The sequence below is a fragment of the Gambusia affinis genome, linkage group LG10, assembly GCF_019740435.1.
Source record: "Gambusia affinis linkage group LG10, SWU_Gaff_1.0, whole genome shotgun sequence".
NCBI lineage: Eukaryota > Metazoa > Chordata > Actinopteri > Cyprinodontiformes > Poeciliidae > Gambusia > Gambusia affinis.
This window is the reverse complement of record NC_057877.1, coordinates 15220357-15243610: the sequence shown is the minus strand read 5'-3', so window position 1 is coordinate 15243610 and position 23254 is coordinate 15220357. Positions and strand designations below refer to the sequence as shown.

The following is a 23254-nucleotide window of genomic DNA, read 5'->3' as shown; positions in this document are numbered from 1 at the left end:
CAAAGCCACAACTGAAACCAAAAGTCTGGCAAATTTAAAGAAGTCATCCTCCCAATTTCCTCCTTTATCCAGAGACATAAATCAACTCAGTGTGTCACATTAATTGCTTCCCATGAATCTAAAGGTGGAAACATCTTTTCACAGCAAACATGAACAGCCTTACTACATGCCAATAAAAGTCTCATTGAGATAATAAGTCATTACTAATACATGGATACAGTGCAGGCCTGCACTTTTTTCAGCAGACTGACTATCACAAGGCTGAAACAGTTTAGGTGCTCTCAGTAATCCTCCCAGGAGACCGAGACCATATCAGTCTCAGTCCAAGAGACGCGACCCCTGCCTGGAAAACTATCAGGTTGTTTAGCTTGTGCATTGTTCAGATTCCAGTCAATCAACACACTGCGGTGGAAACCCTCTGCTGAGTGCAGACATTTCCGTGTGTTTGCGTGTGCACGCGTCGGGACTGCTTCACCTTCTTACATATCATCAAATTTTAAGCACCGATGGAGATTTGTTAGGCTGATCCAGGGAAAACCAGGATTGACCTTATTACTTAAGTAGTAAAATTTAAATGCTTGGCTGATTAGTAAAATGTCAAAAATTATTTACATCAATCTTTTCACATCATTTTTATACGTATTATTTTTTTTTAGTGAACCAAACCTCTGAAAATTAAATTTCCTGCTCAGAGATCAGAGTGCTATTTTCTTATGGTTCTGTGTCTTTGTGCGTCATTTACCCCAATAGAGAGTGATTTACAAATGTTGGCTTGACACTCACCTTCACATTTGTGACTGGTTTCACTTTGACGGTGACCAGCGGGGCATTTACATTCGTATGATCCAACAGTGTTGATACAGTTGCCTCCAGAACACAGACCTGGCACCGCCTGGCACTCGTCCACATCTAAAAGAATCAGAGACAAATATTGGTGAAAAAAGCCAATGGCAGATAGAAGAAAAAGCTTTGAATGTTGAAATAACTCAAACGAAACAAAAAAATTAAGATTTTATGCTCAATACCAAGGCACCAGCTGTACGGTTTTAGACTCTGTCCGTAAAATACGTACTTCAGCCATTGTTTAAACAGGAAATGACATTTTAATGGTGTGTTTTCCCCCAAAGTTTTATTGTGAATTTGGAATTAGGAATTTGCCAGTGGGAAAGTTCTTGTTAAACTGTGGATACTACTGATTACGTCAACGGTGAAACACACACAGACACACAACTCAGCGTCAGTTAATGATCGGCCTTTAAGCTTTCTGAGCTTTCACCCATCCAATCAAAAGCTGTTTGAACGAATTTTGCACGCATGCAAACAAAGCTTCAACAGCCTGTTTCTAATTGTCTAGACCATAAATCCACCATTGATTATAACAGCTTTAAGCAATGTCTAGGGTTTAAGACGTTTTATGTGCATAAAAGTCTAAAAGAGAGAGAGAGAGAAAGAAGAAAAAAAAAAGAAAGTGACTTCTGGCTAACATCCTGATGTAGAGCCCAGACTGGAATCCGTACATTTGGACTCATGGTCATGTGTGCTTTGTACTGCTGCCAGATAGACGTTGCTCTTGGCTCTCTGGTGATTAGGTGTCTTTAGTGTGTGCCTGTGTGTGGAATCATGTGAGGAGAATTGCTCAAAAAAGGAAAAAAGGATGCTTCTATTCAGAAACAGAAGAACAGATTGTGAAAAATAAAGTCTGAAGTTATGGGTGTATCACATGAACTGGCATACGTGTAGCATATGAGCTTCCTGGCAGCACCGACAAAAGGAGAGTTTGATGATCTATGTAATAAATTACAATTTATACACAGTCTGGCCTCAGCTCCATGTTATGTTTAGGTTTATGGTGATTTATTCAGACAGGATATTTTACTTAGCTTACTGAAATCTAGCAAAGTATACAACATGATACTACCACTACCATCTTTGACACTTAGTATGTCAGTGTTCTCTGGTTATAAAGCCTCACACCTTTACTCTACTAAACATATTTCTCATTATTGTGACCATGTAGGTCTACCTTTGTCTCCTCTGTGTGTAAATCTTTTCTCCAGAAGATATTTGAATAGTTCATGAGGACAAATTTAAGTTGAACTTAAAGGTGTCGGTCTTGGAGCAGGAGTTTCTTGATCAACCCCCTCCAATGATGAAAAAGTTGCTTCACTGTCGTGAGAGACACCAGTTAAGAGCAAAAGCCTTGGTGGTTTCTAGGTGGTTAGTGGTGGTTCCTGAACTTTTCTGAACTCCCTAATCAATTTTCTTTTATTTGTGGGTGACAGTATGAGTCAGCTAGTTGGAACTGCGGTGGGTGTTGCAAAAGGATAATGATACCAAGAACACATTAAAATGTTTCTTGGCATGGCAAGCTTCTAAAATTGGCTTCACAAATCAAACTTACCCATGGTAAGTTTATCAATTAAGTTTTGAAGAGGTGTTTATGCTGGGAACCAAACCGATTCATATTGACACTGCCAAGAGAGAACTATGCCAGATGCTATTTGATGCTAGCAGGTGGTTACAAGAACAACATAGTTGATATGCAAAGTGCTAAGAAACATTCAGCCAAATATTTTGCAAATATGAGTCTGTATGTAAAATTTTGACCCAGTATAGATTAGAGCAAACCCAAAATAGTCTCAAATACTACATCCATTGATACGTATATACAATGTAAATGGATGCACCAGTGATTGCTGCTCAAATACCAAAAATTAAGAAATGACCAAATAAACACAGATTAGCCTTTAATTAATTAAACATTATAGTCCTATTTTACATTTTACGGGTTTTTGACTGTAAGGTCTTTTCACTTCTTTTGTACTACTAAGCATTATTCGGCCTTTACAAAATAAAAACAACACTTTTATACATTATCTTGCCTTCCACTTCTCAGCAACAACAAATAAAATGTTTAGTTTAATGTATTTTGATGAATAAAGGTAAATAAAGATACTGACAATAGTATCTTTATTTATTTAAAATGTTTCTAAAATGAATATTTCCTCAATTCAAATGATTTTGTTGCCTTGACAATCACTGTAATTTATATTTTGTTGAATTCTAACGTATCAGGGCAGACCTTATTCAAAAGACTATACAAATATGCAGTACTAATATCCATCTATATCCATCTATATTATATATACATCTGAAAGGGCAAGCTGGGTTCATTTAACCTGAGACATGACCTGCACATGTGTCATGTATTAATTTAATCTAATATCTTATCATGGTCTGGGCCATGGTTTATTGGAGAGACATACCAAGTCTCTGGTCTGCAGATTTTGTTTTCCTGTCAATGTATTTGGTGGAATATTGGTGTTGTTTTGGACTGAAATACAAAGACGGGGACATCAGGATCAAGGCCAATAAATGACTAACAAGAATTCAGAAGACAGGAACAGTCCTTAGGCTGAGGACGACAGAGGATCAGACAATAAGCAACTGAAACAAAGGATCTTTATCCTGGGGAATTTGATTACCTAATGTTACACAGGTGAGCAAAGATGAGGAACAGATGTGAGAGAATAGGAAGCTGAGTGAAAAAAGTAACACAAGTAAACCACTGTAATATAAGAAGCCACATACAGGCTGAAATTACCAATAATAAACTGAAAATCCCTCAGATCATGAAAGCATAACAAAAAAAAATGTGTATACAAAGCTGTTTTGCAGGTCTACTGAGTTAGAAAAGTGAAATCAAAGGGAGATTCCCCCAGGAGGTTCAAGCTCTAAACACATTGTCTGTAGTGTCCTGCTTTGGGAGCCACATATTTAAAGGCCCTGTCTTCTATGCACCATCTTTACTCTGTAATTGTGGTTTTCTGTTTAAATTTTGTGTCTCCGAGCTCAAACAAACATAAAGGAATGAGGTGACGTCACTTTTACTTTACAAAACCGCGTTTGTTGTCTAACTATGACTTTCAGTGGTCTACCAAAAAGAAATCTCAGCTGTGAGAAAAAGGTAGATGCCTCTGAGCACCTAATACCGTTTTCTGTTTCACTGATAAAGTTAGGAATTGTTTTTTCTCCGTGTTGATTAGAGTTTTTCTGTGTGACTATTTTGAGTTTCCTGTGTCTCTGAGTCTCTGTGCTGTCCTGTCCTCCCCTTGATTGTTCCCAGGTGTGTCTCGTTCCCTGATTAGCTCCTGTGTATTTAGTGTCATCTGTGTCTCAGCGTCTCTGTTGGGTCCTTGTCGTTTGTTCGTGTTCAGTTCTGTCTAGCTGTTGCACTGTGTCCATTCGTTTCCCCAGCTGCTACCGGTGTTGAGCCCTGGCTTCAGCTCAGCCGTGCTGCCTGGCTGTTTGGACCGTGTTGAATTGTTTTGGATATTCTCACCATTAAAAAACCATAATTTCACTTCAACCTGGATCTGGAGTGTTTACCTCACTGCTTCCACCACACCGTTTCATGACAAATAGTTACTGATTGTATATGTTAATATATACCACCTACTGGTTATGTACTCTATTTGATTTAACAAATGGATGAAAAAACTTAATTCTTGACATTAAAAATACAACTGAGTGATTTGTGGCATGTACTGTAACTCAGGAACATATTCCTGCAGCCTGTTAACAGTTTGTGCATTACATGATCTAAACAGGAAATCACAGGTTGGCTGTTTACATGTCCCATCAGCATTGTTGACACAAGTTGAAGGATGTTATACAGCAGGAATTTCTGCTAAAGCAATGATGGATAAAGTAATAGCTGGATTGTTTATCCTTGTGGCAATGTGCAGACATGTTTGTGCTTTTCCCCTTGCTGTTGATAGGAAGTCAAAAATAAAGATTTGTCAGGCATGTAATCATGACGGTCAGACCTTGGCAGGCTCCGGTGCGGATGTTGGGGATGAAGCCTCGTCTGCAGGGGTGCGGCTGGGCGGGGCACTGCTCACAGGGGTGGCCCCATGCTCGGCCAATTGTGGCGCAGCAAAGAGTTTTGGTGCAGACGATTCCACTGAGCTGACCCTGGCACATCTGGTTGCTCACCTGGGTGAAACATGGTCCTGTCCTGTAGTCTGTGGTAAGAGAGGGACATGAAATCAACATTAGTCAACTGTTGGGGTAGCATCCAGCTAATTTAATGAAAAAACACTGATTCATTTCCTTATTCACATCTGGTATTTCTTTAAACAAAACCAGATTGAGTTAAAAATAGGACATTCTTTCTTTCTTTCTTTGAAAAGGACTTAAGAAGTACTGTAAGAGTTGGTAACTGCATTGTAGGGAGTGTCTATAATGTGATTTCAGATCTCACGCTATGAACTTTGGTCAGATTAAACTGAAAATCAGATTATAATGCAACAATAGGGTTGGAATATCTCTGTAGTAAGTTGTTGCTTAGAATATGTTTGATTTTAACTCAGAAATCAGCCCAAAATAAACAAGAACTTCCTCAGCTTAGAAAGTCAGAATCACACCAGCTCTGGCCTCAAAATCAAATATGCTCACCATGTAGTATGACGGTATTGGTAGCTTCAGAAATACACAGATTATTTGCATTGCTGTTGGACTGTTTCCTATTAAATCAGTCACACACAAAGAGCTGTATAATTTTAATCAGTGAACATGTTTCCACTGCATGAAAGGAAGACGGATATGCATATATGCTATGGACAGAGACAACAAGACCAAACACACTCTGTGTGTGAGGATATTCCAAGAAATTCAGTCTTAATGAAACACAGCATTAATGTCAACATTTACAGCGGTGCTCTTTTCAGTCCTTATGACGGAAACCAAGTACTGTCAGAAGGTGCTGCTACAACTTACAATTCAGTATTTTTATATTTTTTATCCAGGAAATGCTCAAGTGTATGTTACTATTTATCAAATACGTCACAAAAACAAACATTTTGACAGGAGTGTGAACCAGAGCCATTGCAAGTTTCTTCATGAATCATAAATATAAACAGTCATAGTATTTTCTGGTTCCATCTTATTTTTTGTTTGAACTCGCTCACTTTTAAAATATGACAAATTATGACACTTCATCAAGACTAACAGTAACTCTAAGTGACCTACTGCTGGCTGGCAATATGTATTGAAGGCATAAAGGAACGTGGACTCTGTAAAACATTTGTTTCTAAATTAAATGACGTCACATTTATTACAGTAAAGTTACTTTTAGTGTTTCTCATGTTTTAAAGCTGCCCTTTCTAGTCATGAAAAGACCAAATCCAGAAAGGTACAAAATGTCAAAGGGGTGAGATGATCGTCATCTTTGTGATAAACCTTTACGTTTATTAAACCTCTTGACAGAATGCATTTATATACTTTTCAACCCAACACACATTCAGAGCGGTGTATAACAGTAATGGAAATATAGTCCTGACATCATGTAATGTGAAACTTTCACATTTGGTTCTTTCTCTGCATGAAAGCACACAGAGGGAACCAAGTGTATATCACTTCATGATCACCTTTCCTTTTTACAATGGTGCTGCTTGTGAGTGAAACTGTCTAAATCTTGTGAAATGCACTTCACAAATCAGACATAACTACCTCATGCTGAAACCATTTCAGCTGCTACGGTGTTCGTCCTTACAAATCACACCCAGCTTAATGATGGCTTCCCCTTGTGGGAGAAGGCCTTATTAAATTCTCTAGTGTGGCGCCAAACTTAATATAGCCTTCATTTAAGAAAAAAAAAAACTGGATTGTAAGATTGTCACAGTGGAGATGAAAGGTAAACTGCATGGTTGGCTAGTCAAAGCTGCAAAAGCCTGCTTAGCTCAGATGGGCAGAGTGAGATGGAAAGATAGGAGTCAGCGTTGGTGTCTGATGGGAATTGTTCACTAGACTTATTGCACTCATTAGTTCCTTCTGGATATGAAAGAGGTCATTGAGGATGGGGCAAAGAGCAAGGAAGGGAAAAAGAGTAAAGGGGATTAAAGAAGAAAGTAGGTCAAACCGAGCCTGCAGAAAGCAGTCACAAGCCAGTTCTCCTTCCCGTGCATCTGTCTTCATTTCTGTCCACTTTAGGCCTTCCTGTCTGCATTTTGACTCTGCTTATCTGTCTGTCAGCTGCTCTTTGATCTTTCAGCCTCATATGACTTGCTTGGCACAATGGAAAGGAGTCTTTTATTCAAACCATACCTGCATTACAATATGTACCCAAGTATAAATGGGCAACAACTTTTTAGCACTTCTAATGAAAAACATACAAGCCTAAAAGCTTGAAATGACTATTTAGGATGAAACAACCTCTTGTTGTGATTTTAAAAATGTATGGAACTTTATGGTTTGATTTTTGTAACATCATTTGATCCAAAATTGTTTTTTTAATCCTAACTAAATACTTTTAACATTTAATTCCTTAGATATTTTATTTAAAAAATGTTAATAACCTTGCATTAAATGCTATAAGCAAAAGAAGCAATAGTTTAGATCATATTGTCAGAATATAAGAACTCAGAAAGCAGAAAGCTGTATAGTTGTGAAAGTATCCACCATTAGTAAACTAAAATGATCATTAATAATCATTTTATTACTGTTTTAGGAAATATGGGGAAACTCTTTTCTTCATTGTTTCCATAGAAAACAGACAAACCTAAAGTAAATTTTTATAGTAGAAATGTGTCATTAACAACAATATGTTAACAAGATTTCATAATATTTAAGATTTATTGACAAATCCCCATGAAATATTAGAGAGACTGGAGTTTCTAATGAATATGAGCCACTTATTGGCCATGATCATTTTAAACAAGAGGGTTTTTGAACTATGCTTTAGTGTGTTGGAACACACCTTTTACTGTTACCTTAATAAATTTAGATTGTTCATACAAAGGAGAGTAAATTACATAAATGAATAATTATTTTTCTTTCAATATACGCTAGAAGAGATGTATTCGTGTAAAGAAATGTGCATGTATGAGGGTCTTTTCTTTAACCCTCCCTTCTTGTCCTGTGCGCAGTCCCAACAGGGTTGTACTGACCCTGCGTACGCTTTTACAAAGTTTTATTATTTTGTGTGTGGTTGCAGGAACTAACAAGTTGAAGGGATGCCCTTATCATTTCCCTGTTGTCCAACTGTCATGTCTGCCACGCTCCTCCTGAGTGTCTGGCTAAAACCACAAGGGATAAGAGAATGGACAGACTTTCCTCTAATCCTAAACAGTAAAACAAATTCCCCACAAAACATCCAAGTTCAGCTGTGCATGCAACTGTGCAAAATAAAATATGTATTCACATTCTTTCTCAGTCCTTAATTCTTGGTGCCTAATGTGAAGACAAATATGTAGATAAATAGATGGAAATAGTTTTTACAGACTCGTAGTACAAATCATATTTCAGAACATTACTGAGCTGCAAGTGAAATTAAGCTTAAGAGCCCCAATCAAAAGTCTAAACAAGACCCATCTTCCAGTATCCATATTAGTCAATATTAATCAACACGTTAGCACAGAGGGCAGAGCATCCTGGACTATGTAGGTGAAAGTAATGGACCAGTTGAAAGCAAAAGCTACAGCAGGTTGGGACAAGAGAGAGACCATACATTCTGTCTTAGTCCAGCTGATAACATCTGGAAGCAATTTGGTATAATTAGAGTTCAGATTGCAGAGCAGATCAAACTGTTCCCTGTGTCCCTTCATTATTCTTTTTACCTTAAATCTGCTTGTGGTGGCCTGTGAGTCTTAAGAATACCTCTGTTTTCAGAGGTATGCTGCTAACCTAATGTGAAGGTTAGCAGCATTGCTAACCTTCACATTGTGGTTAGACTGAAGAAAGTCTTCCGACTCTTTATGTGTTTATTTTGCGTTACAGCTTTAAAACATGAGCACGTCTTAATATCTGAGCCAAAGAATCTCACTCAGGTATGACAGCGTTTTCATGGACAAGTATATTACACTTTGCTCTGAGGAAAACTAAAGGAGGCAATATTTAATCCTGTCCAGAGCTGAAGCTTTTTCCCATCAGTCATGTCCAGCTTTTGGGATCACAGCCGATGAGACTGGGCACTGACCTGAGCTGTGGGAGGAGAACAACTGGAAAAGAAATAGCACAAGAGGAGGAGAAAAAAAAACATAAATCCCTTTTCATTAATAACTGCCAGAGCACTTATAAATTTCCAAGGGATGGGAGTTTGGGAAGATAAGAGATATTAAATATGAGACTGTAACATAAAAACGATGTTACTTGTGCCTATGCATACTTTACTGTGGTCACAGTTCCACATGTCAGAAAAAAGTAGAGGAAATACCATGTGTAAAAAGTCTTCAGTGTGTGTGGTGTGGTGGGTGGGTGTGCATGTGTGGTATGGCTTTAGCCGGATGGCCTTCCCAGACTTTATACAGCTGGAGGATTTACTCTGAGGCTAAACGTCACACTGTTACTCACCTGTGAGGAAATTTTTTCATTACTCTGAGGGCATCATGTCTTTAGGAAAATCTAACCGCAGCCTTTTGCTGGAAGCCCTCTACTCGTAGTTCATTCAAATATGTGTGCTTGTTTGTTTATGTGTGAGAGTCTGTGTGTGTGTGTCTGGATGTTTATCTCCATCTTGACCAACCGTAGCGGCACCGCTTAGCCCTATAAGTGCTATTATCAACAGGCTTAAGATCAGTCTTTTCCTGTGGCTGTAATCACTCCTAAAAGAGTCCCCTTCTTTATTTCTCCGCAAACACAGTCGGTCAAACGTGACTAAGTGCGCTTAACACATAAACACACACATACAGAGGGAAATAACTGTGGGAGAAATCCAACAAAGATCGCAGATTTGAAGGCCCCAGGGTTGAGCATACCTTCGAACAGATTGCATGGTTCACACACAAAACGTGTGTGTGTGTGTTGCTACTTAGAGATACTACATCACATTGAAAGGCTCCACTTCCTCTCTTATTGTTTCTGTACCTCATCCATTGTGCTATAAAATCTAGCTTGACATCTACAGTTATTTTAGTCTGTTTTGGGAAACTTTACCCAACACTCCCCAGCAGTGGAACAATACAGCAGACCTAACTGGATGCAGACTCCGCCAGGCAGTGGGGGCCAATGGGTTCCAGTCTCCATCAACAACAGTCGCTCAGGGGACGTTTACATATTCCAGCAAAAGGAGAGTGAGGTTTTTGTTATGCTTTCTTAGCTGAGGCAAGAGAAAATGGGCAACTTATTGAGCCAAGATAGCTAGAAGCTCAAATCATCATCCTCATTCTGAGGAACCAAACATATCTTAATAGAGATGAATGGGTTTAAAAACATTTGATTTTCCTTAAATAGATTTCAAAAGTTCTTGTTGGTAGACAATTCTCCATTCATCTTTCCATGCATTGTCTTCTGCTTCCTCCAGGTAGCTGGGGTTAATATTGCAGGAGGGAAATCCAGTACATCACTTCATGCAGCAGCTCTAGCTTACTGCCCAAAAGAGACGCATGCATACACATAGAGGGCAGTCAACATTAACCCATTAATGAATGCAATCAATACACTTTTTTCCCCTTCAAGTTCAACTTTTGCTGCATCTTGAAAAAGCCACCTTGTCTCAGACAATCCTATATGCCACCTGAAGGTGTTTGAGGCTTTTCTTTTCCATCCAGATCCTATCCTTAGGGGAGAGTCCTGCCACACTTTGGACAAAGGCCATGTGAATGCCTAAATATGTCGGAATATAAACTAACCAGAAAATCAAGAGCTTTGCTTGGGTTGTTCAACACACAAAAGTTGCATCCATATCGCTGCAGATGAGGCTACAGTCCATCTGTCCATATCCTGTTGCATCCTACCATCATTTATCAACAAGATATCAAGTTATTTCAAGACCTCCACTAATAAATTTAAGACTTATGACTATTGTATACTATGTTGAGGTATAAATATCTACGACATACTGTACATGACCATGCATGATCCAAAAACAGTTTGGATCAAACATGGATTAAATCAAAGGCAAAATTAAAGATCTTCTAATAATTTTCATCCTCTTTTCTTATTGCCCTGTAAGTTTAGGTGCACAAATCTACACATGGACTCACTGTTAAATATAGAAAAAAACTGTTATTGTACTCCAAATTTAACAAGGCTCCAAAGTGGCTGACTCAAACTAAATTGTCACTGGAGGATATTTTCCACAGAACAACCTGTCCCTGCCCTCGAGTCCTTCCTCCCCATTCAACAGTGTAGGAGTCCTTTCCAGCTTTTCTCTCTTATCCAGAGTCAAAAGACAACAATCTCCAACTTTTACACCATCTCAAAGCACATGGGAAGACACTAATTGCTGCGGCTCCATATATACGTCCAATGTCCATTATTTAATTTCAGCTGGAATGAACAAAACAACATCAGTTGAATTCCACAGAAAGCATTGTGCATACATATGATATGGTCATTAGTTATAATAGTTGGGTAATAAATTTTTTCATTTAATATTGCAACTGGATGGAAACTAAAGGAACACAGACGCCCAGTTTGATGGGAGAATGAATAGAGCAGATTGAGTGTGAAGTAGTTAGGATGAGGATTTAAAGCTCCAAACTTAAAGTTCATATTTTTTTAGCCACAGCATGAATCATTGCCTCCAATACAAAGGTTTGAGTGTCATGGGGTATTTTTAATAAGCAGGGATAAGCTGTCACTGATGCCTTTTCAATTTACAGGTTAATTTCTTTGTCTTTATTTCTGCTCTTTGTGTCTTTGCATTTACTCTTATTTTGGTTAGGAGATCCTTTATGTTTTAACACAGCTCCATCTGTGCTTTTAATCAGTCACCTTACCTCAGTCATCCCTGGCCTGCCCCTTTCCAAGCTGCTCCACATTCCCCAGATTAGTTACACTTAGTTGTCATCGACTCTCCCAGAAGGTAAAAGACTCTTTTCTCTTCCCTCCTTGCCACGTTCTTTTGTTATTGGATCACGGTTTACTTTTTCCATGTTTTTCCTTGTTTTTTCCCACATATCAGTTCCTTGTGTCATTTGCCTCCTCTCTACTTAGCTTTAATCCTCTTTGCATTTACATCAAGTATGACACTTCAGTCTACTACCAATATTTGATGAAAAAACAAACAGAAAACTCATAATCATAGAATGAAAAACATAATGGTGACCTATACAAAACATGCTTATTACACTTTGCATAAAATTGTTCCCAGATAATAAGATTTTTGTCTGGTCAGATGTGCCTATTTTAAGCCTCTTTGAAAATGAGCTGTTTCCCTGTCACTTTAAATCCAAATAAGCTGTAGCTGGCCATACACCCCAACACAACATTTACACTCGCTCATAAAAATAGCTGCAAAAAGATGTGCAGTAATACAGCCGTACATCTTTGAAAAGCAAAAGGAGAGCCTCCTGCACAACCAACAAGGATGTAGTAAGTGATTTCTGTATGGTGAGTCAACAACACTGCTAGAAAAACACTTGTTTTTCTAGCAGCCACTGGACACTTGGCCTTGAGTTCAGTTTAGGCTGTGTCTGCTGATTGTGGCTTTACATTCAGGAGGTTTTTTGAAATGGCTCATTTTCCTGACACACAAAAAAACATCAACTTACTGCACTTGGCTGTTTTGGGTTAGGGTTAAAAAAAATAACTTTTAAGGTAGTGGACAGAAAACTTAAATCTAAGGAAATAATAGAGTATATTTAAATTAACAACAGTGAATCCAACAATGTTTATATTTTAGTCAAAACCAAAAACAAACCTGATGTTTGCTGTCAGATTTCTGACAGCAAACACCAGAACCACAGAGATCGTGGGATTTTTTGTTTTTTTTTTTCAGATTACGTTTCTTGCTAAGTCAGCAGGAACAACAAATAGCTGGCTCACACACTTTCCACACACACTAAGGATTCCCATGATTCACCCACCCCCATTTCACCCTCACTGGTCGACTTTCACTGCCTTCATAATCACATCCCATCAGCAAGTCTTCCCACTAAATCACTCAGTAAATTTAATGACTCGTGGCCTCAATTACACAAACTTTAGAACCATGATATATAGACAGAACTCCAAAGGATGAGGTAAAATGTTTTCTGCTCTAACAATGGGATCTGTTATCCCAGGGAAATTTTGAAAGTAATCTCAAATACTATTGAAGGTAGTATTATGTTGAGGCTTGCTTGATAAAGATGTGGTGAAGGCAAATCTTGCCAATCACCCTCTTTCTATGTATACTCAACACAGGAAACAGATAAACGGATTTCTGTGCATTCTCCTTTTGGCAACCTTAAAGGTTTTTGGTCATGCTGATCCTCCAGCATGGGGAGTGTTTGTGGTTCCTACTTTCAGACTTTGTATACACAGCTGGGGAATCCATTTTCTTTCTAACCCTTTTCCTCATGACTCTCTTTCTGTCTCTTGTTCCACTTCTCATGAGGAAATGTCCTCAGCAAGTCCACAAAGAAACTGTACTTTATCTGTCCTGTGGGGATGCCAGTAGCACGGGGAGGGATTTATTCATTTTTAGGGCTTTTGCACCCTAAAATTATGTATTTTCCAAGAAAACCAGACCCTGATTATGTCTAGCATGAAGACATTTATGAAGTGGCAGCTACAGTCAAGTTTATAAGGATGAAAGCAAAAGACAGTGTAGAAAGGCAGGTTTCTGTTTGTGAAACTAAAAAGACTTTAGGCAGTTTTTATGCCGATAAACTGGCATACACATATCTACAGAGGAAATGGGAAATGTGCGAAAACAAAAACGAAGATAAGTGGGAGCCCTTGAAGTACATACCAGCAGGGTGAAGGCAGAAGCAGAACACTGTAAAAGTAGGAGGAAAGTGAGGATCTCTGACAGGTATGACTCTCAACAGTAACGCTTTCTCTCCTCTGAGACCGACAGAAATTAAACAGTACCATCAGTGGGAACATTTTTAGCTGCCACCTCTTACCACACACAGTTCAAAACACAGGAGATAAAAACACCCACGGTCTGACTATGAAGTCATCAACGCTTCTGTCAAAGAGCTGAACCAGGCGCCTCTCTGGACTGATAGGAAGAGGGAAACATCAGCGCCTTCCTGGACTGATATCTTTCTTTAAAGAAGAGGAGTGTGTGAGTAGGAACTGTGTTGTCCTTAGAAAGGGTCACTCAATCTTCTTTTGGTGCAATCCACATCTACTCAGAAGCTCTAATTTTAAAATGCTAACTTAAAACGACAATATCTTACCTCTCTCACACTGAGGACCGGTGAAACCGTAGACGCAGGCACATCTGTTGGGCCCGATGCAGCGTCCGCCGTTCTGGCAGCCGCTGTCACACACAGCTAGCAGAGGTGAGGGGTAAATATTCAACATTAGTTTCATATAAGGCAGGTTTAGTTTCCTCTGTATCTATAAGACAAAACTTTTGACAAACAACCCATCAAATAAGTTACAGTAAAACAAGGAGATGTCTTCCTTTTTAAATAACATTTCCACTCTGGCCTAAAATGGAGCATTAATTCCTAAATTATTACAAAATAAAAGAAATATTTGCTTTGAAATGTGGGATACACTACATTTGACTTGTCAGCTCCTTCTATTCCAGTTTCATGCCTTCTGCATACAAATCATCTGAATGTATAATTTCACCTACCGGTAAATTAATGTTTTTTCTCCTTTGAATGAACAATGTATTTTGGCTGAAAGTTGGATGATGCTTTATGTAATTTTGCATTTAAATTCAACTTTTTAGCACAGCTGCAACAGTCTTATTCATTTATCATTCCTAATATTTCATCTTTAAATCTTTAAATTGATTCTCACAAAAATTAGAGCAATTGCTAACCCTTTATAATGAACTAATTCTTTTGAATTCAAAATGACATCTGCATGTTTCTTCCAGACCAAACTATGATTCAACCATAAATATAAGTGCAGGTATGTGGCCAGTGTAGAGCAATACTCACGCTGTCCACAGTGGTTCCCAGTGTATCCCTTTGCACAGGAGCAGGAGTCCTCCATGCAGCTGCCTCCATTCATACACCTGATGTTACAGGATTGAACTGTAAGAGAAAAATACAAGCAAAAGCATAAATATTTATCCTCCCTTATGAGGGTTGGGATGCTTTTCTCTACCTTATGTAATACAGAGGATTTCAAACGATGTGCAGATCCCTCAGACAACAAGACCTTACAGCGTAGGAGTTGGCCGCAGTTTAAAGGTTTGATTTAAAATAATATAAAAGCATGAATTATTCAAAGCAGCACAACAGCTGGAATCACAGCTGGTTTTTAAGACTGCTTGTAGCAAGAATCTACTTGCTACAATCTACTTACTACTTACTCTTTAAAGAATAAATAATCCTGTTCAAGTATGCTCCAGTTTTGAGTAATTTATGTTTTTAAGCAAAGTCAAATCTGCTTCAATTACTCATCTTCTTTGCATTTTAGGCCTTTTATCTCCAGGTTACAGCTGATTTGTTTCATATTTTCCTTGTTAAAATAGTGTTACTTGTCAGAGTACCAAAAAAGGCTACTATTGGGCCACTATAAAACCATAAGGAATAATAGATTAAAACTAGGAGCTATAGAAAAGTTTAAAGAGGAAAGAAAATATGTAAATGAGAGAAAGAAGACATCCGTTTTGATTGAGATAAGGATTATTTTTCCAGTGTTAGTGTGATAATATAAACATAAAGGAGCAACTGTTCCTGCACAATTTAAAGTCCCACATTTTATTAAATCTTTATAATTCCTAAAGTAATTTGGGGACATTTTAAATGTCTAATTTCAAGCATTCATATAACATTTATCTGCTCTGGACACCCAGAGAGTTGACTATTAGGATAAATCCATCAAATGTATTTATTGTTGTCAATGCCTCACATTGATTTATTTTGTTCTTTATCATTCAGGCACCTTAACTTTTCTTCCTTCCACCACTTTTGTTTATGTACTCTACACTTTTTATGCTCCACTCTCAACAACATTAATTTCCTCTCTTTCTATCGTCTTTCTGCTCTTTAACCATCACACTGCTTTTATCTTTTTTCCTCTTAAACATTTCTGGCATGCAGAGAGGAAAGCCTCCTCTGTAGTAGAGTTTGCCCAACAACATATTTGGAGTTTGCACACTTGCCAGCGGGCGGCATTTCAGTCGCTGTAATCTGCCACTTGATTTAACTCACTTCCGTGAGTAAAAGAGTGGGTAGACTCTCAGCGCGCTTCTCACTGTTGACGACCTGTGCCTGTCTTACTGGAAGCTCAAATTGTTCCAACTTTTTTGCATGAGTCAAAACACATCTAGTGTGCATTTTGCACAAGTCGGAGTAATGGTAACACCGAACAATAGTCACAGTTTAATTTGTTCCATGTAGTATGAAGCATTTAGATGAAGTTCCAGGAAACATTTTCATGTGAAAAGCTTGGCAGCCTGTGTGTACAGACTTGGCTGGACCTACTTCTGTCTGGCAGTGTGTGATGATGAATTAATGCAAGTGCTTTGGGACTCCAGAGAAGCATGACTTTATAGGTCAGCATGCTCATGTCTTTCTCACCCTATTTCTTGTCCACTATAATGCCAGACTAAGCATGCTTTGTTTTCACGTTTCATCCTCTATTTTATATAAAACATGTGGGCAGTGGTATGCAATAGAACTCCTTCTCCTCCCTCTCAGCCAGAAATATAGACTGGAAAGTGAAACATGAAGAATAATTACACTGAATGATAGCAAATCTTTGCTGTTGCGGAACAAACTATGAAGAAAGCTGCTCCAAAGTGCACCAGCTAAGACTTCTCCAAAGCAGAAGGGCAATTTGAGCAAACTCCCCTTCAGAAAAAATATCTTACTTTTAAATAGGTCATGGATGTATGGAGAAATAATTTGACCAAGTGAATAAGATTGTTTCTGTCCAAACTAAACTCTCTGACTGCAGAAATGGAGGTGGATAAGAAATAGACAACAGAAGAGGCAAAGGAAGTGGCTGGACAGCTGCCTGTGAATAGCGACAGGACGGCATCCTAGTCTGCAAACAACTTGATTTTTTATACTTTTTGACATGTTACAAGCACAAACTTAAATTTATTTCACCGTATATGATGGACCATCAATAAGTAGCGCATAAAAGTAATGTAGAAGGAAAATAATATGGTTTTAAATATTTTACAAAGAACAGAAACTTCCTTCCACCACTTGAATGGCACGCCTCTTTGTTCTGATATGCAAATTAAAATTCATTGCAACCAGTTGCCATTAAAAGTGCCAAGTTATCAAAAGAGTCCACTAGTGTTTAATTTAATCTCATTATAAATCAAGCTGTTATTTGAAGGCTTTAGAGGTTTAAACATCAACCGGACGACCAAGAAACACAGCAGAGAAGTTACCTATGAAGACGAGGACCTCCGTATTACCTGATCAGTTTTATTTATTATTGAAGTAATGAAGTACTTTGTGTTGGTCTTTCATAACATCCTGCTAAAACAATCATATTTGTGTCTTTAAAATGGCAAACTGTGTAAAGACTCAGTGGATATACCTACTCTTGCAAGGTGCTGTGGATTGTGCTATCACTATCTTGACACAATGCACCTCTGTGTTCTGGTGCTGTTGTTGGTGAGCTAATGACATCTGGCTGTTTTTTACGACAGGCCGAGAAACACAGGAAGCTCCGGCTCGTGAGGGAGAATGTGTGTCTGATGGAAAACCGAGGAGCTTTTTACAGCCTGCATTTTGTCCTGAATTTGCATAAACCCCAGGGAAGAGAGACAAGTCTGCCTCAATTTCAACATGAACAAACTATAGGATACTGTCTTAAGTTAAGTTAAAAAGCTATGTTTTTTCATTCAAGAACAAAAAAACTCCACCTTTTTTGTGGTATTATTCCTTAACTGCACATATATCATCAGTTTTCCCGGTAAATGGGAGTGTAATATATTCACTTAAGTTGTTTGTGGACTACATATCTAAAGGACTGAGAATTACTTTGTGGTCAAAAAGACAGATCATGTTTAAGTGTGATGGTTTCTAATTAAAAAGCTCTGTCTCTACTTTTTGTCTTTACACACCATTGGAAGTCTGTCACTCTTAAGACATCTGTTTTTAAGCATTTGGTATCCCTTGTCAGGATTTTGTAATTATGGTTATGGGAAGATGACGCTACAAAGACAACCTAACACAAACCTGAGCACAGCTGCTTTGTCCTGAAAGTGTTTATTAGAGGGGGGACTTACAGAGTGAACCCCCGTTGTCTGGGAAGTGACACAGATTTTCGTAAAACGCGACTCAAGTTCTTGTAAAGCAGTCTTGGCTTGGCAAAGAGTGAGCTTTTCTATTTCAAGTCCGTCAGGTCTTCCACAAAAAAATGGTTTTGCATTGTTCATTGGCAGCAGCACAAAATCCAGGAACAAAGAAAAAAAACATCATCCACTTACGGGCAAAACAACACTCACCAACATGTAGAGCAAGAAAAAATAAAAATAAATTCGCTGGTGATTTATTTCAACCTCTGCATTCCACAGGCAAGACGCAAGACATAAAGATGCCCTCAAAATGACCTGCTTACCAGGGTGCCAGAATTAGACTGGGTAATTAAAGCAGTTAAATTTGACTTTGGAAAATAAATCTACTTAAAGTTGCAATTTGTTTCAACTACACTTAATCATCATGTTGAATGTGGGACTTTTTCCAAATTGGAGTTGGCACCTTCTTTAGAGGATAACAGCTCCGATGAAAGTGTCTACTTTAGTCGTGATTGAAGGGCTCTGAGATCAGGTTTGTGATTAACTTTTTTCTCACTCTAATAGCTTGAACAATTTCACAATAAGTGAGACTAAAAACTTGAATGAAGACAAAGCTTAGTTCAAGTAGTGGAGGTGCAATTACAGGGTTTAAAATCAGAGGACGTTAAGCTCGCTGGCATCTGATGTGCTCTACATCAGAAGCTTTGGTGCGAACACACAAGGTTCGGATTTTCCTACCAAACTGCTGGGAGTACTTGGTTACCACCCCTACTTTCTGTTTCTACTGCTGCAAGTACCAGCAATCGCAGTGCAACACTGCAGCTTCACCTTGCACCAACTTTACCAGCATATGACTGCACCATCACCTCTTAGCTGGACCAGATCGTCTAATTCAAGCCATCAACCATGATGGATTTATGATTAGCTCAAAGCACTCTCTGTTGCTTTGCTGATACCCAATATCATCAGGTTGTTTCAATAAACAACCTGCTTGAAACACTGAGTGAATTTCCTGATTAAATGACAATCAGACTGTTACTGAAAAGAACACATAAATTAGGCTGCTAATATTACGGAATCTGCTTATATATATATAAAGGAAAGCAGATGAGGTACTTGAACATGGCACAGATAGTAAAATGTGGTGCTAGAAACAAAACAAAATGAGAAACAGCAAAAGAGAGCAGCAAAATCCAGTTCTAGCCAGACAACCTATTGCAAAACAAAAAAAAAGGTAATATATTTACAAATACTTACTTTGCTATCACAAAATATCATAATAAACTTTCACCCATCTCTACTAGTCAAGTAATATCAATACACATGATCACTTTTGCTGAAATTATGGCACGACTGCACAACTGTTGGACAAAATAGGTAGATAGTGTGGAAAACCACTAGGAAATGCATAAACAGCAGATCAGATTACTATATAAATGGATATTGCGCTAAGATGGCAGTTCTCCAAGTGTTTCTGACCAACAACATAACAGCAGCTGCAAACCAGTCTTTTGCCAGATAGAGTAGATAAACACTGTTGCAGCAAGATAAACAATTATCGTCCTATCTATGGAACAACTTAGAAACTGAAAACAACAATGCTTGTCTTTCATGGTACTTTCCAACTCATGTAGGAGGTTCAAGCCCAGTTAGTATTTGGTGTTCAGGTTTTTGCAATGAAACCCATTAACCAGATAAGCGTTCACTTAGTTTATGACAACAGAACAACAAACTTTATCTGGTATCTGCAAACAAATACGGACAAATCCTTGCAGAGGGAAGGCAAATAGTTAGCGCATTGCTTCACTCTCTGTAGGCAGTCATGCCCCTAAAGGTCATGGCTTTATCCAAATCAAGGCAGTTCTTTTCCACCCCAACCCCCTCGCTCTTCACTTGCTAGCTCTCCTTCCATATGGCTGGAAAAGAAAAAAATCCTTTTTTACACATCGGGGTCACAGCCAAAAGATTTTCTGTGAGTGTCAGTTTGAATTTGGGTGTTTAAGTATGTGTCTATCCGTGCGAACAAATCCCAGCAAGTGAAAGTATGTGCGTTTGCAGGCTTCCTGGAATGTGAGCATGAGTAAAAGGTCTGGCTGTGCTCAAGCGTGACTGATGAACTGACTTCGGACGAATAAAGCTCTGAAACTTAACACACCTCATGTCGCACTATCTGCTTGCTCCCCAAGCAATTGTCTTCACCATGTCCAGTACATGACTGTTTACACGGAAACACTGCAGTAATCTTATAAACCTAAAGCCAATTTCCCACACTCTGTAAAAAAGACCCACTTTGCTGCACTTGAAGCTGACGTCCTTAGTGGTCTGTAACTAAACCCAGAAGACGGAGCTCAAGCAGCCAGGTTTTCAGTCCTGACAAACCCACTGACCTCGATGCTGTGATGCAGATCTGACTTTACACCATTACCCCATTACAGTAACATGTTGCTGGCTGCAAAATTATTGTCTGTCTCTGTGCTTTATAGGCTGAGAGTCCTTGTCTTTGAATTATGTCTGTTTAATCAGAAGGTTCTACACTTGCTGTACAGGAGATGAGTACCATTACTTTATGGTTTTATGAAAAAAAATTACACATTTAAATAACACTCCAACTTTTTAAATGACTAACTTATTACACCAATAAATGGAAGTAGCTTCGGATAATCAATAAGTTGCAGCTACAAATCAGTCTTTTTCTGGTGTGCCCCTGATCAGTGCTTGAATAACCAGAAACTTGAGTTTAACAGCTCTTTCTAGTATGATAGTGTTTAAAGTTTAGGTTCCAGTAACTGTGTGTGTTTTTGTGATATTACTCACTTCCTCCACCTCCACAGCTGGGAGAGAGCTGGCCGTTGGAACAGGTGCACATGTTGGGTCTGGAGCAGAACCCATCGCCACATGAGTTCCTGCAAATTGCTTTAGAGGAAAAGACAAAACAAAACAGGGAGAATGAAGGACAGTGAATTAAACTGGTTGTTTTACTTTCCATGTAGCTGTAATTATATTTAATGTGGATTTTAGGGAACTTACGAACAATACACTGGTTGCCTCCAGAGAGCGTCTTCCAGCCTGGGCAGCAGTACGAATGGAAGCGAGAGCCACACACATTGGGTCTATTGGGAGTGAAAAGGTGAGAGCAGATATATTTTGTGAACATCCTTGTATAAGTATGAGTTATTTGTTTATTATAAACCATTGTAACACCAAACCACAGTGAGGGAGAGGAAGGAAAAGAGATGAGGCTGTTTCATTTGTAAACTAGGAAAGAGTATTCATGCCTGGCTGCCCTGTTTTCTGAAAATATTCCAACACATCCATCCAAAACTGTTGGGATTTTTACTGGTTGGGTTACAGTAACTAACTCTGTACCAGTCCGACAGATGTAGGAGTCATCACAGCATACGTAGCCCTCGACTGGCCTGGCAGGTTAGCCACAAAGTTTCCCTGAGAGGAAATGGCTTAACCACATCTAGAGATGACTGACTGAGCTCACACACACTCACAAACACAGTTTGAGCTCTGTAGCTGTTTTACAACATCGTGTTTTTTGGGGTTTTTTTGCCATCTATTCATAACCACGAACTATTTATGTATCAGTTTGTTTGGAGGCAGAATAAGAACTTCATCATGTATTACTCTCAAACATTTAATGAGCAGGATTTGACGTTGTGGTTACTTGAGCGAAACACCCAAGCTCAGTAGAGCAGCTACAAACCAAATGCAGTCCAGTTATGTGGTGGCACTAAGTGGCTTTAAAACCATGTAATGAAGGGGAATTGTGGTCATTTGATTTGGTGGTTCATCATTTGCCTTTGCTGACTAAGAACTGAAGAACAGCTGTATGGTAAATTAGGGCTCTTATGGTAAAGTAGTTTGCCAATCAGATCACATATTTTGTGTGTACAGTTTCTGTCTCAGTATTGTCTTTAATTATGTCCCCGAGGGAAGAATAAAATTTGTGAAGATTTAACATTTAACTTTTTCTGAGATGAAATTAGTAAAGAAACAGGCAACGTAAAAAGGTGAATTAATGTCTGATGAATTATATTATAATTTCTGTATCTTCTTTAGATAGTTTAACACTGGACTTTTGCATATAAATATGTAGTCAAATCTAGAGTGGGACAAAACTATATAGTATTTTTTTTTTTTTAAAGAATCCCCATTTATACTTTCAGACTGTCTTTCACAGGCAGGTTTGAACATTTTTTGTACAAAGGTTCAAGGAAATTGTGACACTGCTGAACATTTTATTCAACAAAATAAACTGATTGATTATTAAGTCATCATTGATGTTTTTCTTCAATCACAGTAAATATTTAAACTACATGTTCAAAAAATTTTAATTAGTGCCATCTTTTAAACTTCATAATCCAGATGCAATCTATGAAATATACTATATACTTTTTCACAGGTTCCTAACAGACAATTGATTGCCACATGGTTAATCAACACATCTTTGTTTTTATATGCTTATTTCCTTTTTGTTTGTATGGGGAAATTTTACTAATCATTGATATCCTTATTGACATCCTCTTATCAGAATAAACTGTATTTTAAAGATGAACCTTATGTTGCTTTGTGTTACATCTTCAGTATTATTCTACAACCCTTAGTTATCTAAATAAATACAAACACGACACAATGATGTAATCACACATTTACATGAAGATGTTAGAAAAATCCAAACTCATTCTTCCATTTTTTCTGTCCATCTCTGACTTGCTCATGCTAAGGACTAAACACAGAGCAGATTGCAAATTCTTTTTTTTATTTCTACACTTGTTGAAATTTATGGCATTAAAGAAAAGTTACTAGTATCAAGATACACTCAAGGTTTTATTAGTTACAGTTTTGAATAGTTTTATTATTATTTTACAGAGATACTAGAAAATGTTTTCTTTCACATCTCACTTGTTAAAAGTTGGTTTAAAAGTACATTTGAAAAGCTACAAGCAGTATATCTAAAGAAACAGACTGAGGGTGGACAACCTTAGCACATAGCCTGACTAATTAATATGATCCTGTTATACTTTGCTAAAGAAAACCAAAAAGGGTTTTCTGTGGAATTAAACTATTTTTCATGGCTGCTTTATTTTTCCTTGCATGTATCTAAAAACGTCGAATTTGAAACCAGGAAATTCATCCTCC

General features: G+C 38.1%; 1 protein-coding gene across 1 annotated transcript in view; it reads right to left on the bottom strand.

Annotated features, from left to right (window-relative positions):
- fbn2b (fibrillin 2b) overlaps positions 1-23254 on the bottom strand; it is a 71343-nt gene that overhangs the window by 35868 nt on the left and 12221 nt on the right. The window contains exons 3-8 of the mRNA XM_044129416.1: positions 21134-21216; positions 20921-21019; positions 14835-14930; positions 14115-14210; positions 4830-5027; positions 784-909 (exon numbers count right to left, since the gene is read on the bottom strand). Coding sequence (XP_043985351.1) covers positions 784-909; positions 4830-5027; positions 14115-14210; positions 14835-14930; positions 20921-21019; positions 21134-21216 — 698 coding nt within the window. The remainder of the gene's footprint in view (positions 1-783; positions 910-4829; positions 5028-14114; positions 14211-14834; positions 14931-20920; positions 21020-21133; positions 21217-23254) is intronic.